The 13,087-nt window shown below is 42.7% G+C and overlaps 1 protein-coding gene across 1 annotated transcript in view; it reads right to left on the bottom strand.

Moving 5' to 3' along the window:
• Window positions 1–13,087, bottom strand: part of LOC142652516 (uncharacterized) — a 122,393-nt gene that overhangs the window by 55,446 nt on the left and 53,860 nt on the right. The window contains exons 7-8 of the mRNA XM_075828167.1: window positions 9,778–9,789; window positions 874–954 (exon numbers count right to left, since the gene is read on the bottom strand). Of these exons, the coding sequence (XP_075684282.1) occupies window positions 874–954; window positions 9,778–9,789 (93 nt within the window). The remainder of the gene's footprint in view (window positions 1–873; window positions 955–9,777; window positions 9,790–13,087) is intronic.

The raw sequence follows: 13,087 nt of genomic DNA on the forward strand, positions 1-13,087 counted from the left end.
TCTTCCTGCTGCATCTGCAGCGTCACCTGCTGTGAAAGTCAAGTCATGCTCCCGCTACTGTCTACATTGCCTCAGGTACCCGTTCAGAACTATAGACATTGTTTTGTACCTTGTTGGCCAGCTGCTACCCCACCACGCGGTACGGCCCAGTGGGTCTACACCCCACAATGTGACAACTGGCAGGCAACTTAAAGGTGCTGTAGAGCCCTAGCTTAAAAGGGTTTTCCTGGCTAACATAAATGGCTGCAAAGCAGCCTGAAACATTACCAGCTACGTACATTTAAAAAAATGCTATGCTTCACTACTGCTGCTGTTTAGATCCATGTTACTCCTCCTCTTTACTCATGCCATGCAATGAAATTTTTTCAATAGGGATGACACATCACAAGAGGGCAGTGGCAAATCAAGTGCCACTGCAGTCACATACGGATTATGGTAACATAACTGCGACTTTTGGGACAAGTCATGATTATGGATGACTTTACGCGTTAAATATACAGGAAGGTGTCCGTGGGCAATAGAAATGAATTGGTCCGTACTTTGATCCGCAATTACAGTCCGTAATTGCGGATCCAAATTACGGCCGTGTGAATGGGGCCTAAAGCCTTTAACTAAAGCACACAAACACTGTCCTGCTATTTATAGTATACAGTTCTGAAAATCTGTGACATTTTACAAATGGACAGTTTAGGAACTGTGACTTCATGTTATTGTCAAAGGGGTATTGCCATCTTAGACATTTATAGCAGATCCACAGAATAGTCCATGAATGTCTAATAGATAAAGTTGGAGTTCTTTTAAAATGAGAAACTACCACTTTTCCATGTTGTAGATTTTTACAGCAACACATCAACAGTAAAAAAGATTTCTGACCTCTGGTCCTGGTATTCCTGGAAACCCAGGCTGACCTTCTGGACACTGGCAAGCAGATGAAGGCACTCTCTCAAGTGGACACTGAAAAGTTGAGAGAAAAGTAAAACAAGTAAGTAATATACATGTATATGTATATACAGTGTGTGTGTATGTATGTATGTATGTATATATATATATGTATATATATATATATATATATATATATATATATATATGTGTAGAAAAAGCTCCTATAGCAGGACGGATACGTTGCAGCTGTTGACTGAATAAATCACATACTTTTTGGAACCATCGGAGTGCTGTAGGATTTCTTTTGTTTATATATATATATATATATATATATATATATATATATATATACACACAATAATATATGTGTGAAAGGTTATATACAATATACAGTTAGGCCCAGAATTATTTGGACAGTGACACAAGTTTTGGCATTTTAGCTGTTTACCAAAACATATTGAATATACAGTTATATAATCAATATTGGCTTAAAGAGGCTCTGTCGCCAGATTCTCAAATCCCTATCTCCTATTGCATGGGATCGGCGCTGCAATGTACATAACAGTAACGTTTTTTTTTGTTTTTTTTTTAAACGTTCATTTTTGGCCAAGTTATGAGCTATTTTATATATATGCAAATGAGCTTTGAAATTGACAACTGGGCGTTTTTTTTTCGTTATGTCCAACTGGGCGTGTATTGTGTTTTTAACTGGGCGTGTTTACGTGTATGACGCTGACCAATCTGTGACCAGTCAGCGTCATACACTCCTCTCCATTCATTTACACAACACATAGTGTTCTTACTAGAACGATGTGCAGCTACATACACAAGTGTCCTGATAATGAATACACATGAAATCCAGCCTGGACATCATGTGTATTCAGAATCCTGACACTTCTGACTCTTTTCTGTGAGATTCCAGCAAGCCACGCCTAATCTCGCGAGATTACGGAGGTAAACGAGATTTCGTTTCCCTTGCTTGAAATCTCAAAGAAAAGAGTTAGAAGTGTCAGGATTCTAAATACACATGACGTCCAGGCTGGATTTCATGTGTATTCATTATCAGGACACTTGATTAACGTTAATCTCTGTGTTTGTGGCTGCACATCGCTGCTGTGTAAATCAATGGAGATGAGTGTATGATGCTGACTGGTCACTGATTGGTCAGCGTCATACACGTAAACACGCCCAGTTAAAAAAACAATACACGCCCAGTTGGACATAACGAAAAAAAAAACGCCCAATTGTTCATTTCAAAGCTCATTTGCATATATATATATATATATATATATAGCAAACAAGAAAGCAGCAGCACTCACACGGAATCAATCGATCAGGTGCCCAGCAAAACGTCCCGATCCTCGGACGTGTATTGATATACAAAGAAAGAAGATTTGCAGCACTCCAATGTGAAAAAAGTGGTGGTTTATTCAATCCAAGAACAACAGCAACGTTTCAATCCTACAATAGGATCTTTATCAAGCCTAGTGACACATCTACTACAGGAAACTAATATAGGGTTGAGACTACTTAACATAATTAGTCTCATTATAATACAATCAAGTATGCAGTGTTGAAAAACTCATATAATGCATGTTATAAGGTATCATTATGAAACACAAACATGATACAGAAAGTGCGAATGTGTATATATAACAGTGTAAGTGGCAATATACAGTGACACAAACGTTAAAAACAACTGATTACAACATAATCATTTATGCCTCAGTGGTGTTAGAATCAATCGTCATAACCACACTCACCAACCAGAACTTCAGATACATCAGGTGAATCATTAGTATGTAAATTCGTAGGCATAGATTGTAGCAAACCGCTGCATGCCTAAAGTCATTAGACTTTAATACATACGTATAAAGCCAAGAGACGGAAGTGTATCGTCGATCAATAGCGAGACGCATCGGACGCATCAAAATGATGTAATGCGTGTCAATGCGTTCCACTAAACTGGTCATGTGTGAAGCGGCTTCATAGGTTGCCAAGCAACTGATGCAACTATGTAGCGGATAACTAGTAACACGGCTGTGTCGGACAAAAAGTCTGTATTGTAACCAAAACAGGTAAATAAATCAATGCTCCTCATGGTAAGGAATGGAGATATTAAAATAGAATGGAGATATTAAAATAGTTTGGCAATATTATGTTATTATATCAGCTTCTTATGAATGATCCACACGTTGGCACAAAGAGCTCTGTCCGCAATTAAGTATTCAGAGCATCCTTCTACCTAGGGTTTTAGGAACCACATAGCATCGTCTTCACGTGCATATGATGTCCCATCCCCCTCATCCGTGTAACGGACCAAGATTGTCGTATCAACGACCCCATTTCTCATAAAGCATATATATATTTTTTTCATTTTTTTAAAAGAAATCTTTTATATATAAATATCTCTACATCACTTAACACCACAGTAGGAGACTAGAAAAAATTCAACAAATGATAAATATCTTTATTGATATCATAAGACAAGATGAATATGGCACAGCCGTGTCAGGTATCCCTAATATCGTAATTCTATTATTAAAAATAAAGAATGAGATTCCGAAATTCTGTTGGGAGTGGTATTTCGATCTAGAAAAATACAAAAATATAAAAATTAGTATTAATCACATATTGACAAGAAATTCATCATAAAAAATACAAATACTAGTGTGTCATCATTCTTTATACTAGGGAGGACATCAAAGAACTCAAGGAGAGAGATAATGTGAGCGTCATACAGCTAACCTATCTACAGCAAATTCAACATTAAGGCCTGATGCACACGACCGTGTTCGGTCCGTGATATACGGTCCGCATGTCGGCCGCTTGTCCCGGACCGTACAAAGTACAGGGAGCCGGGCTCCTAGCATCATACTTATCTATGACGCTAGGTGTCACTGCCTATCCACGTAACTACTGTCACACACTAAAACATGATTACAGTACGGGACAGTAGTTCCGCGGACAGGCAGTGACCCCTATCGTCATAGATAAGTGTGATGCTAGGAGCCCGACTCCCTGCACTGTGTTCGGTCCGGGACATGCGGCCGACATGCGGACCGTATATCACGGACCGAACACGGTCGTGTGCATGAGGCCTTAGTCCAAATGGTTTCAATGTATTTCATTGGAATATCCACCTCAATTCTTTTTTATGTAATATCGCATGACGATCGCCGCCTAATTGTAGTATAGGAACATGGTCCAGGATCATAAATCTTAGATCCCTCTCATTGTGACCATATTCTGAAAAATGCTTAGACACAGGTAAGTCAAGTTTCTTTTTGCGTATCGAGAAACGATAATTATTTAATCGGGTTTTGAAAGCACAAGTTGTCTCCCCTACATATAGGAGGCCACAGGGACACCATAACACGTATATGACCCAATCCGAATCTTTTGTAACACAAGTGAAATTGTGTCTAATTTTAAATTGTTGTCCAGTAACTGGATGTTTAAAGGAATCACCCTTGCACATCAAAGTGCAATTGACGCATCTGTAACACGGAATATTACCCGGTTTCAGGGGTTTAAAGATTGATTGTGATACTTTGAAATCCAGCCTGGACGTCATGTGTATTCAGAATCCTGACACTTCTGACTCTTTTCTGTGAGATTCCAGCAAGCCACGCGTAATCTCGCGAGATTACGGAGGTAAACGAGATTTCGTTTCCCTTGCTTGAAATCTCAAAGAAAAGAGTTAGAAGTGTCAGGATTCTAAATACACATGACGTCCAGGCTGGATTTCATGTGTATTCATTATCAGGACACTTGATTAACGTTAATCTAGTGTCCTGATAATGAATACACATGACCATCCAGCCTGGATGTCATGTGTATTCAGAATCCTGACACTTCTGACTCTTTTCTTTGAGATTTCCAGCAAGGGAAACGAAATCTCGTTTACCTCCGTAATCTCGCGAGATTACGCGTGGCTTGCTGGAATCTCACAGAAAAGAGTCAGAAGTGTCAGGATTCTGAATACACATGACGTCCAGGCTGGATTTCATGTGTATTCATTATCAGGATACTTGATTAACGTTAATCTCTGTGTTTGTGGCTGCACATCGCTGCTGTGTAAATCAATGGAGATGAGTGTATGATGCTGACTGGTCACTGATTGGTCAGCGTCATACACGTAAACACGCCCAGTTAAAAAAACAATACACGCCCAGTTGGACATAACGAAAAAAAAAACGCCCAATTGTTCATTTCAAAGCTCATTTGCATATATATAAAATAGCTCATAACTTGGCCAAAAATGAACGTTTTAAAAAAAAACAAAAAAAAAAAACGTTACTGTTATCTACATTGCAGCACCGATCACATGCAATAGGCAATAGGGATTTGAGAATCTGGTGACAGAGCCTCTTTAACCCCTTCCCGCTTTGGCCACTTTTGACCTTCCTGACAGAGCCTCATTTTTCAAATCTGACATGTTTCACTTTATGTGGTAATAACTTTGGAATGCTTTTACCTATCAAAGCGATTCTGGGATTGTTTTTTTTGTGACACATTGGACTTTGTTACTGGAAAATTTGCTTGATTTAAATTCAGTATTGAATTGAACTCCAAAATTTTGTGAAGAATTGCAAAAATTAGCACTTTTCTAAATGTAAATGTATCTGCTTGTAAGACAGGCAGTTATACCACACAAAATTGTTTCTACTTAACATCCCCCATATGTCTACTTTAGATTGGCATCATTTTTTGAACACCCTTACAAGGATTAGAACTTTAGCAGCAATTTCTCACATTTTCAAGAAAATTTCAAAAAGCTATATTTACAGGGGCCAGTTCAGTTGTGAAGTGGCTTTGAGGGCTTTATATCTTAGAAACCCCCAATAAGTCACCCCATTTTAAAAACTTCACCCCTCAAGGTATTCAAAACAGCATTTAGAAAGTTTCTTAACCCTTTAGACATTTCACAGGAATTAAAGGAACAGTGTTACCACAATTTTTTTTTTAATATGTTAAAGATGTTAGTGCTTTATTAAAAACGTTTGGATTAATTTGTGTGTTTGTGTGTTACTTTTTCTTATTTTTACACTTTTTCTTCCCTATGGGGGCTGCCATTTTTTTTTCCATTTCTGTATGTGTTGATTAACGACACATACAGACATGGAATACGGCAGCCACAGTCCCATAGGGACTGCGAACGGGGCCCGTTCCATCCACTTCAATGTACGCCGTCTGTGTGGGAACGGCGCATGCGCCGCTCCCACACAGTCCAATTTGAAATGCGCGCCGTCCGGCGCCATTTTCCTGTGGACCGGAAGTCGCGGCCGGACAGTAATATTACTACTTCCAGTCGCGGCTTCCGGACTTGTGCACTTGGACCAGCGGCAGCAGACTGAGCGGACGGGCCGGAGGGAGCCGCGGCGGCAGGAGCAGGTAAGAGATTTCTATGTATGTTTGTGTTTGTGTGTGTTTACTACTGTATGTAAACCTACTACACTGTGTGTTAGCTCAAAAAATGGCGACACACAGTGTAGGAGGTTTGACCGTTCAATCCCCTCGTTTATCCCGGCACTAGCCAGGATAAAGGAGGGGGGATTCTCAGAGCTCACTAGAGCGAGGGCTTTTTACCCAATTTTGCAGCATAAAGCAATGTGGTTGCTTTACCACATGCAATGCTGCAATTTTGGGAATGGCTCCATCTAGTGACCAGCAATGGGAAATATTATAAATTAGAATCCAATTGAATCCAATTTATAATATTTCCTAATTGGTCCAAAATCAGTGATAAATAGGTATACGTTTAAATTTATTGAAATACACTTGTTCTACCTGTATAAACGTTTAAAATAATTCTTTAATGATAATTTATTAAAATATAGTAGGGCACAAAGTGCCAAAAGATCCAAATACAGGCGTTGGCAGCCAGATCAAGAATGCACAGTAAGAGGAGTGTGAAATGGACAATCAACATGCACTGATTGAACAGTGCCTGACAAGTCTGATGTAGTTTTCAACACCTCTTAGGATGTGCTGGCAAATATTGGTAGGATCTGATTGCCACAGATTACAGGCACACTTCCCTACGCGTTTCTGCACCACATTAGGGGAGCGTCCTCAGGGGTATGAATTGCCTGATATCACTCGTATTAGTTCACGAGATGCCGGTCAGCTGATATTCAGCTGTTCAAGTAGTATAACGGCGCATACGAGACACTGATGTCGGTCTAGCGCGCGCCGGAGAAACAAGGAAGCTTTAAAGCCCTGGCCCCACCTCCCAGGCATTGCGTAGCAAAGTGCCGATCCAATGGGAGAGTGAGACGTCGACCAGCGACGCCCACCCACAGGTCGGCTCCCTAGTAACCACGCAGCCAATGGAACAGATGCAACAAGCATCTATGGTAACAGGGGGGAGCTACAGGCGGCCGAGCATACAATGCCGATAGCAAAAATGAAAACAAGCGCCATGTGAATGACAGGGCGATCGGGGAGACACATAAACAACCAAACCACAGTGCAAAAATGTAGCGAAGATGGCCATCGAACATGAAGAGCAATGATTTAGTAAAGGAAACTGACAACTAAGACACTAGACCATGCACGAAAGTTAAACAGTGGAGACTAAGTGTCAGTAATTGGCAGGAGTAGTAGAAATAGATAACTAATGTCAGTGATTACCAGGAGTAGGAACATGTGCGATATTAAGAATCAAACCGATACTCCTGTATCTAGACATGTGTGGGACCACCATCTGGGAGATTCTTCCGTCATTAAATTCCAAGGGATGGAATCTATCAAGCCACCTATTAGGGGAGGAGATTGGGACAAACGTATTCTACAAAAGGAGGCCCAGTGGATTTTCAGGATGCAAACCATCAAACCACTGGGCCTCAATGATTCTATCTCATATCTTCCTTTCTTATAAGAAGGTCAGCTGTTTCTAGTCCGTTTGTCTTACTCTTCCTACTCCTGGTAATCACTGACATTAGTTATCTATTTCTACTACTCCTGCCAATTACTGACACTTAGTCTCCACTGTTTAACTTTCGTGCATGGTCTAGTGTCTTAGTTGTCAGTTTCCTTTACTAAATCATTGCTCTTCATGTTCGATGGCCATCTTCGCTACATTTTTGCACTGTGGTTTGGTTGTTTATGTGTCTCCCCGATCGCCCTGTCATTCACATGGCGCTTGTTTTCATTTTTGCTATCGGCATTGTATGCTCGGCCGCCTGTAGCTCCCCCCTGTTACCATAGATGCTTGTTGCATCTGTTCCATTGGCTGCGTGGTTACTAGGGAGCCGACCTGTGGGTGGGCGTCGCTGGTCGACGTCTCACTCTCCCATTGGATCGGCACTTTGCTACGCAATGCCTGGGAGGTGGGGCCAGGGCTTTAAAGCTTCCTTGTTTCTCCGGCGCGCGCTAGACCGACATCAGTGTCTCGTATGCGCCGTTATACTACTTGAACAGCTGAATATCAGCTGACCGGCATCTCGTGAACTAATACGAGTGATATCAGGCAATTCATACCCCTGAGGACGCTCCCCTAATGTGGTGCAGAAACGCGTAGGGAAGTGTGCCTGTAATCTGTGGCAATCAGATCCTACCAATATTTGCCAGCACATCCTAAGAGGTGTTGAAAACTACATCAGACTTGTCAGGCACTGTTCAATCAGTGCATGTTGATTGTCCATTTCACACTCCTCTTACTGTGCATTCTTGATCTGGCTGCCAACGCCTGTATTTGGATCTTTTGGCACTTTGTGCCCTACTATATTTTAATAAATTATCATTAAAGAATTATTTTAAACGTTTATACAGGTAGAACAAGTGTATTATAATATTTCCTGACTCGTGAAAAAAAAAAAAAAATAGAACAATGTTTAATCACCTATACACTAATTGTTTAACTAAAAAAAAAAAAATCATGTTTTGCTGCCAACACATTCCCTTTAAAGCAAAGTAGAGGTGAAATTTACAAATTTCATTTTTTTTTTTGCAGAGATTCATTTTTAATCCATTTCTTTTGTAACACAGAAAGTTTTATCAGAGAAACGCAACTCAATATTTATTGCCCAGGTTCTTCAGTTTTAGGAAATATCCTACATGTGGTCCTAGTGTGGTAATAGACTGAAGCACCGGCCTCAGAAGCAAAAGAGTACCTAGTGGATTTTGGGCCTCCCTTTTTTTTAGAATATATTTTAGGCACCATGTCAGGTTTGAAGGGCTCTTGCGGTGCCAAAACATTGGAAATCCCCCAAAAGTGACCCCATTTGGAAAACTACACCCCTCAAGGAAATTATCTAGGGGTATAGTGAGCAATTTTACCCCACAGGTTTATTGCAGAAATTATTGGAATTAGGCTGTGAAAATTAAAACCTACATTTTTTCAAAGAAAATGTAGGTTTAGCTAATTTTTTCTCATTCCCACAACTGAAGACAGCTGCAGTAAAGGCCTGGCAAAGCATCACGAAGGAGGAAACCCAGCGTTTGGTGATATCCATGGGTTCCAGACTTCACGCATTCATTGCCTGCAAAGGATTCTCTACAAATTATTTTAAAAAAACATTTTATTTATGGTAATGTTAACTTGTCCAATTACTTTTGAGCCCCTGAAATGAGGAGGCTGTGTAGAAAGATGGTTGCTATTCCCAAACGTTTCCCAGGATATTTTTGTTCAACCCCTTGAATTAAACCTGAAAGTCTACACTTCAATTGCATCTCAGTTGTTTCATTTCAAATCCAATGTGGTGGCATGCAGAGCCCAAATCCTGAAGATGGTGTCACTGTCCAAATAATTCTGGACCTAACTGTATATGTACGTGTATAAATACATACAATTTCGGCTATGGACCACATTATGTCATAGTGTTTACAATTTTATTTATTTATTTATCTAAATTGTATATATGCGTGGAATGTTCATGCTGTACTTACCCTAGGATCATCCTAGTAATAAAGACAAAATAAAGAAAGTTAATATTCAAACTTTGAAAAACTAAAATTGATCACTATGTAATTTCATAGCGATTATTTTTTTTAAATATATTACAGAAAATTCAATCGAAAACAGAAGGAGTAAAAAAATCATATGCATATACAGTAGAAAATGAGGAAATATACAAATTTACTCCTCATACAAAATATTCACAATAAAAACAATACTAAAATCAATAAAAATGACCGATGTAGTTTGTTGTGGTTGCAGGACCCTAGCAGACCTATTTAATGGTCATCACATACCATACAATGAAGAATTAAAATACTATACAAGCTTTTCCCACTTAAAGGGGTTTTCCCATAATCAATATTTATCACCTATTCACAGCCTCATAAAAATGAATGGAGCGGTGGCCCAGCATGTGCGCTACCGCTCTATTCCTATCTGGCTCCCAGGAATGGCTAGCTAAGCCCGTTCTCGTGATCGTTGGGGTCCCAGCGGTCGGACACCCACGATCAGATATTTATCGCCTATTCCAGGGGCGTAACTGGGAAAGACTGGGCCCCACAGCAAAGTTCTGTCTGGGCCCCCCCTAGGTGCCATGTGCAGCCCCCCTTACAGATAGTGCCCACTGTAGATACTGCCCCCTGTAGATTGTGCCATACAGCCCCCCTGTAGATAATGTCACACCCCACTTGTAGCTAGCGCCCCCACCTCCCCCTGTAGATATCGCCATAAATTTCCCCTGTAGATAGCGCCATACAGCTTCCCCTTTATATAGTGCCACACAGCCACGCCTGTGTATTCTGCCACACACAGACCCCTGTAGATAGGGCCACACAGCCCTCCCCTTGTAAATAGTGCCACATAGCCCCCCTTACTAGTGTCACACAGCCCCTCTTGCACATAATGCCACACAGCTATCTCCTTGTATATAGTGCCACACAGCCCCCCTTGTATATAATGCCACACAGCCATCTTCTTGTATATAGTGCCACAAAGCCCCCCCTTGTATATAGTGCCACACAGCCCCCCTCCCTTGTAAATAGTGTCACACAGCCCCCTGTAGATAGCGCCAGACACAGAGCCCTGTAGAGAACGCCACACAGAGCACCCTGTAGATAGCGCCACACATGGACCCCTGTAGATAGCGTCACACAGCCCTTGTAAAGTGCCACACAGCCCCCCTTAGTAGTGCCACACAGCACCCGTTAGTAATGCCACACAGCCCCACTTGTATATTGTGCCCCACTTGTATATTGTGCCACACAGCCTCCACTATATATAGTGCCACCCTGCTCCCCCTTGTATATAGTGGCACCCTGCTTCCCTTTTGTATATAGTGCCACCCTGCTCCTACCCATTGTATATAATGCCACCCTGCTCCCCCCTTGTATATAGTGCCACACTGCTCCCCCTTGAATATAAAGCCACCCGGCTCCCCCTTATATATAGTCGCACCCTGCTCCCCCTTGTATATAGTGACACTCTGCCCACCTTGTATATAGTTCCACCCTTCTCCCTCCTTGTATATAGTGCCATCCTGCTCCCCCCTTGTTGTGCCAGCCTGCTCCCCTTGTATATAATGGCACCCTGCTCCCCTTGTATATAATGTCACCCTGCTCCCCCCTTTTATATAGTGCCACCCTGCTCCCCCTTGTAAATAGTGCCAAGCTGCTCCCCCTTGTATATAATGCCACTCTGCTCCCTCCCTTGTATATAGTGTCACCCTGCTCCCTCTTGTATATAGTGCCACTCTGCTCCACCTTGTATAAAATGCCACCCTGCTCCCCTTGTATATAATACCTCCCTGCTCCCCCCTTGTATATAATGCCACCCTGCTCCCCCTTGTATATAAAATTCCACCCTGACCCCCTTGTATATAAAATGCCACCCTGCTCCCCCTTGTATATAGTTCCACCCTGCTCCCCCTTGTATATAATGCCACACTTCTCCCCTTGTATATAGTGCCACCCTGCTCCCTCCCTTGTATATAATGCCACACAGCCATCTTCTAGTATATAGTGCCACACAGCCCCCCTTGTATATAGTGCCACACAGCCTCCCTCCCTTGTAGATAGTGCCACACAGCCCCCTGTAGATAGTGTCAAACACAGAGCCCTGTAGAGACCGCCACACACAGCACCCTGTAGATAGTGCCACACATAGACCCCTGTAGATAGCGCCACACAGCCCTCCCCCTTGTAAAGTGCCATACAGCCACCTCCTAGTAGATAGTGCCACACAGCCCCCCCCTTAGTAGTGCCACACAGCACCACTTAGTAATGCCACACAGCCCCCCTTGTATATTGTGCCACACAGCCCCCACTATATATATTGCCACCCTGCTCCCCCTTGTTTATAGTGCCACCCTGCTCCCCTTCTATATAGTGCCACCCTGCTCCCCTTTTGTATATAGTGTCACCCTGCTCCCATCCATTGTATATAGTGCCATCCTGCTCCCCCCTTGTTGTGCCACCCTGCTACCCCTTGAATATAATGCCACCCTGCTCCCCCTTGTATATAGTGCCACCCTGCTCCCCCTTGTATATAGTGACACTCTGCCCCCCTTGTATATAGTTCCACCCTGCTCCCCCCTTGTATATAGTTCCACCCTGCTCCCCCCTTGTATATAGTGCCACCCTGCTCCCCCTTGTAAACAGTGCCACGCTGCTCCCCCTTGTATATAATGCCACCCTGCTCCCTCCCTTGTATATAGTGTCACCCTGCTCCCCCTTGTGTATAGTGCCACCCTGTTCCCCCTTATATATAATGCCTGACTGCTTCCTCCTTGTATATAGTTCCACCCTGCTCCCCCTTGTATATAATGCCACCCTGCTCTCCCTTGTATATAGTGCCACCCTGCTCGCCCTTGTATATAATGCCACCTTGTATATATTGCCACTCTGCTCCACCCTTCTATATAGTGCCACCCTGCCCCCCCTGTATATTGGCACACAGCCCCCCCAAAAATATATTGTACTTACCGTGCCCCGTTCCCGCGACGGACGGAAAGCTTCACTACCTCTGGGCGGGACACATGCGCAGACCAGCGTGATGCAGTGACATCATCACACCGGCCTGCGCAGCGAGTCTTCCCAGTGCCTTATAGGCTGCAGGCCTAACGTGCCCTGCAGCCTATATTATTCTCTTGTATCTATGTCCTGAGGACGCAGATTCAAATGAATGTGGCTGTCGCTAGCGGCCTCCTCCCGTGCTATCGACGCCACCGGGCATGAGGGGGCACGTGCTGCCCGGCCCTTAAATGTTAGCGGCCGGGCCCCGTAGTGGCCATAACGGCTACTA

This window comes from Rhinoderma darwinii, chromosome 5 (assembly GCF_050947455.1).
Source record: "Rhinoderma darwinii isolate aRhiDar2 chromosome 5, aRhiDar2.hap1, whole genome shotgun sequence".
Taxonomy (NCBI): domain Eukaryota; kingdom Metazoa; phylum Chordata; class Amphibia; order Anura; family Rhinodermatidae; genus Rhinoderma; species Rhinoderma darwinii.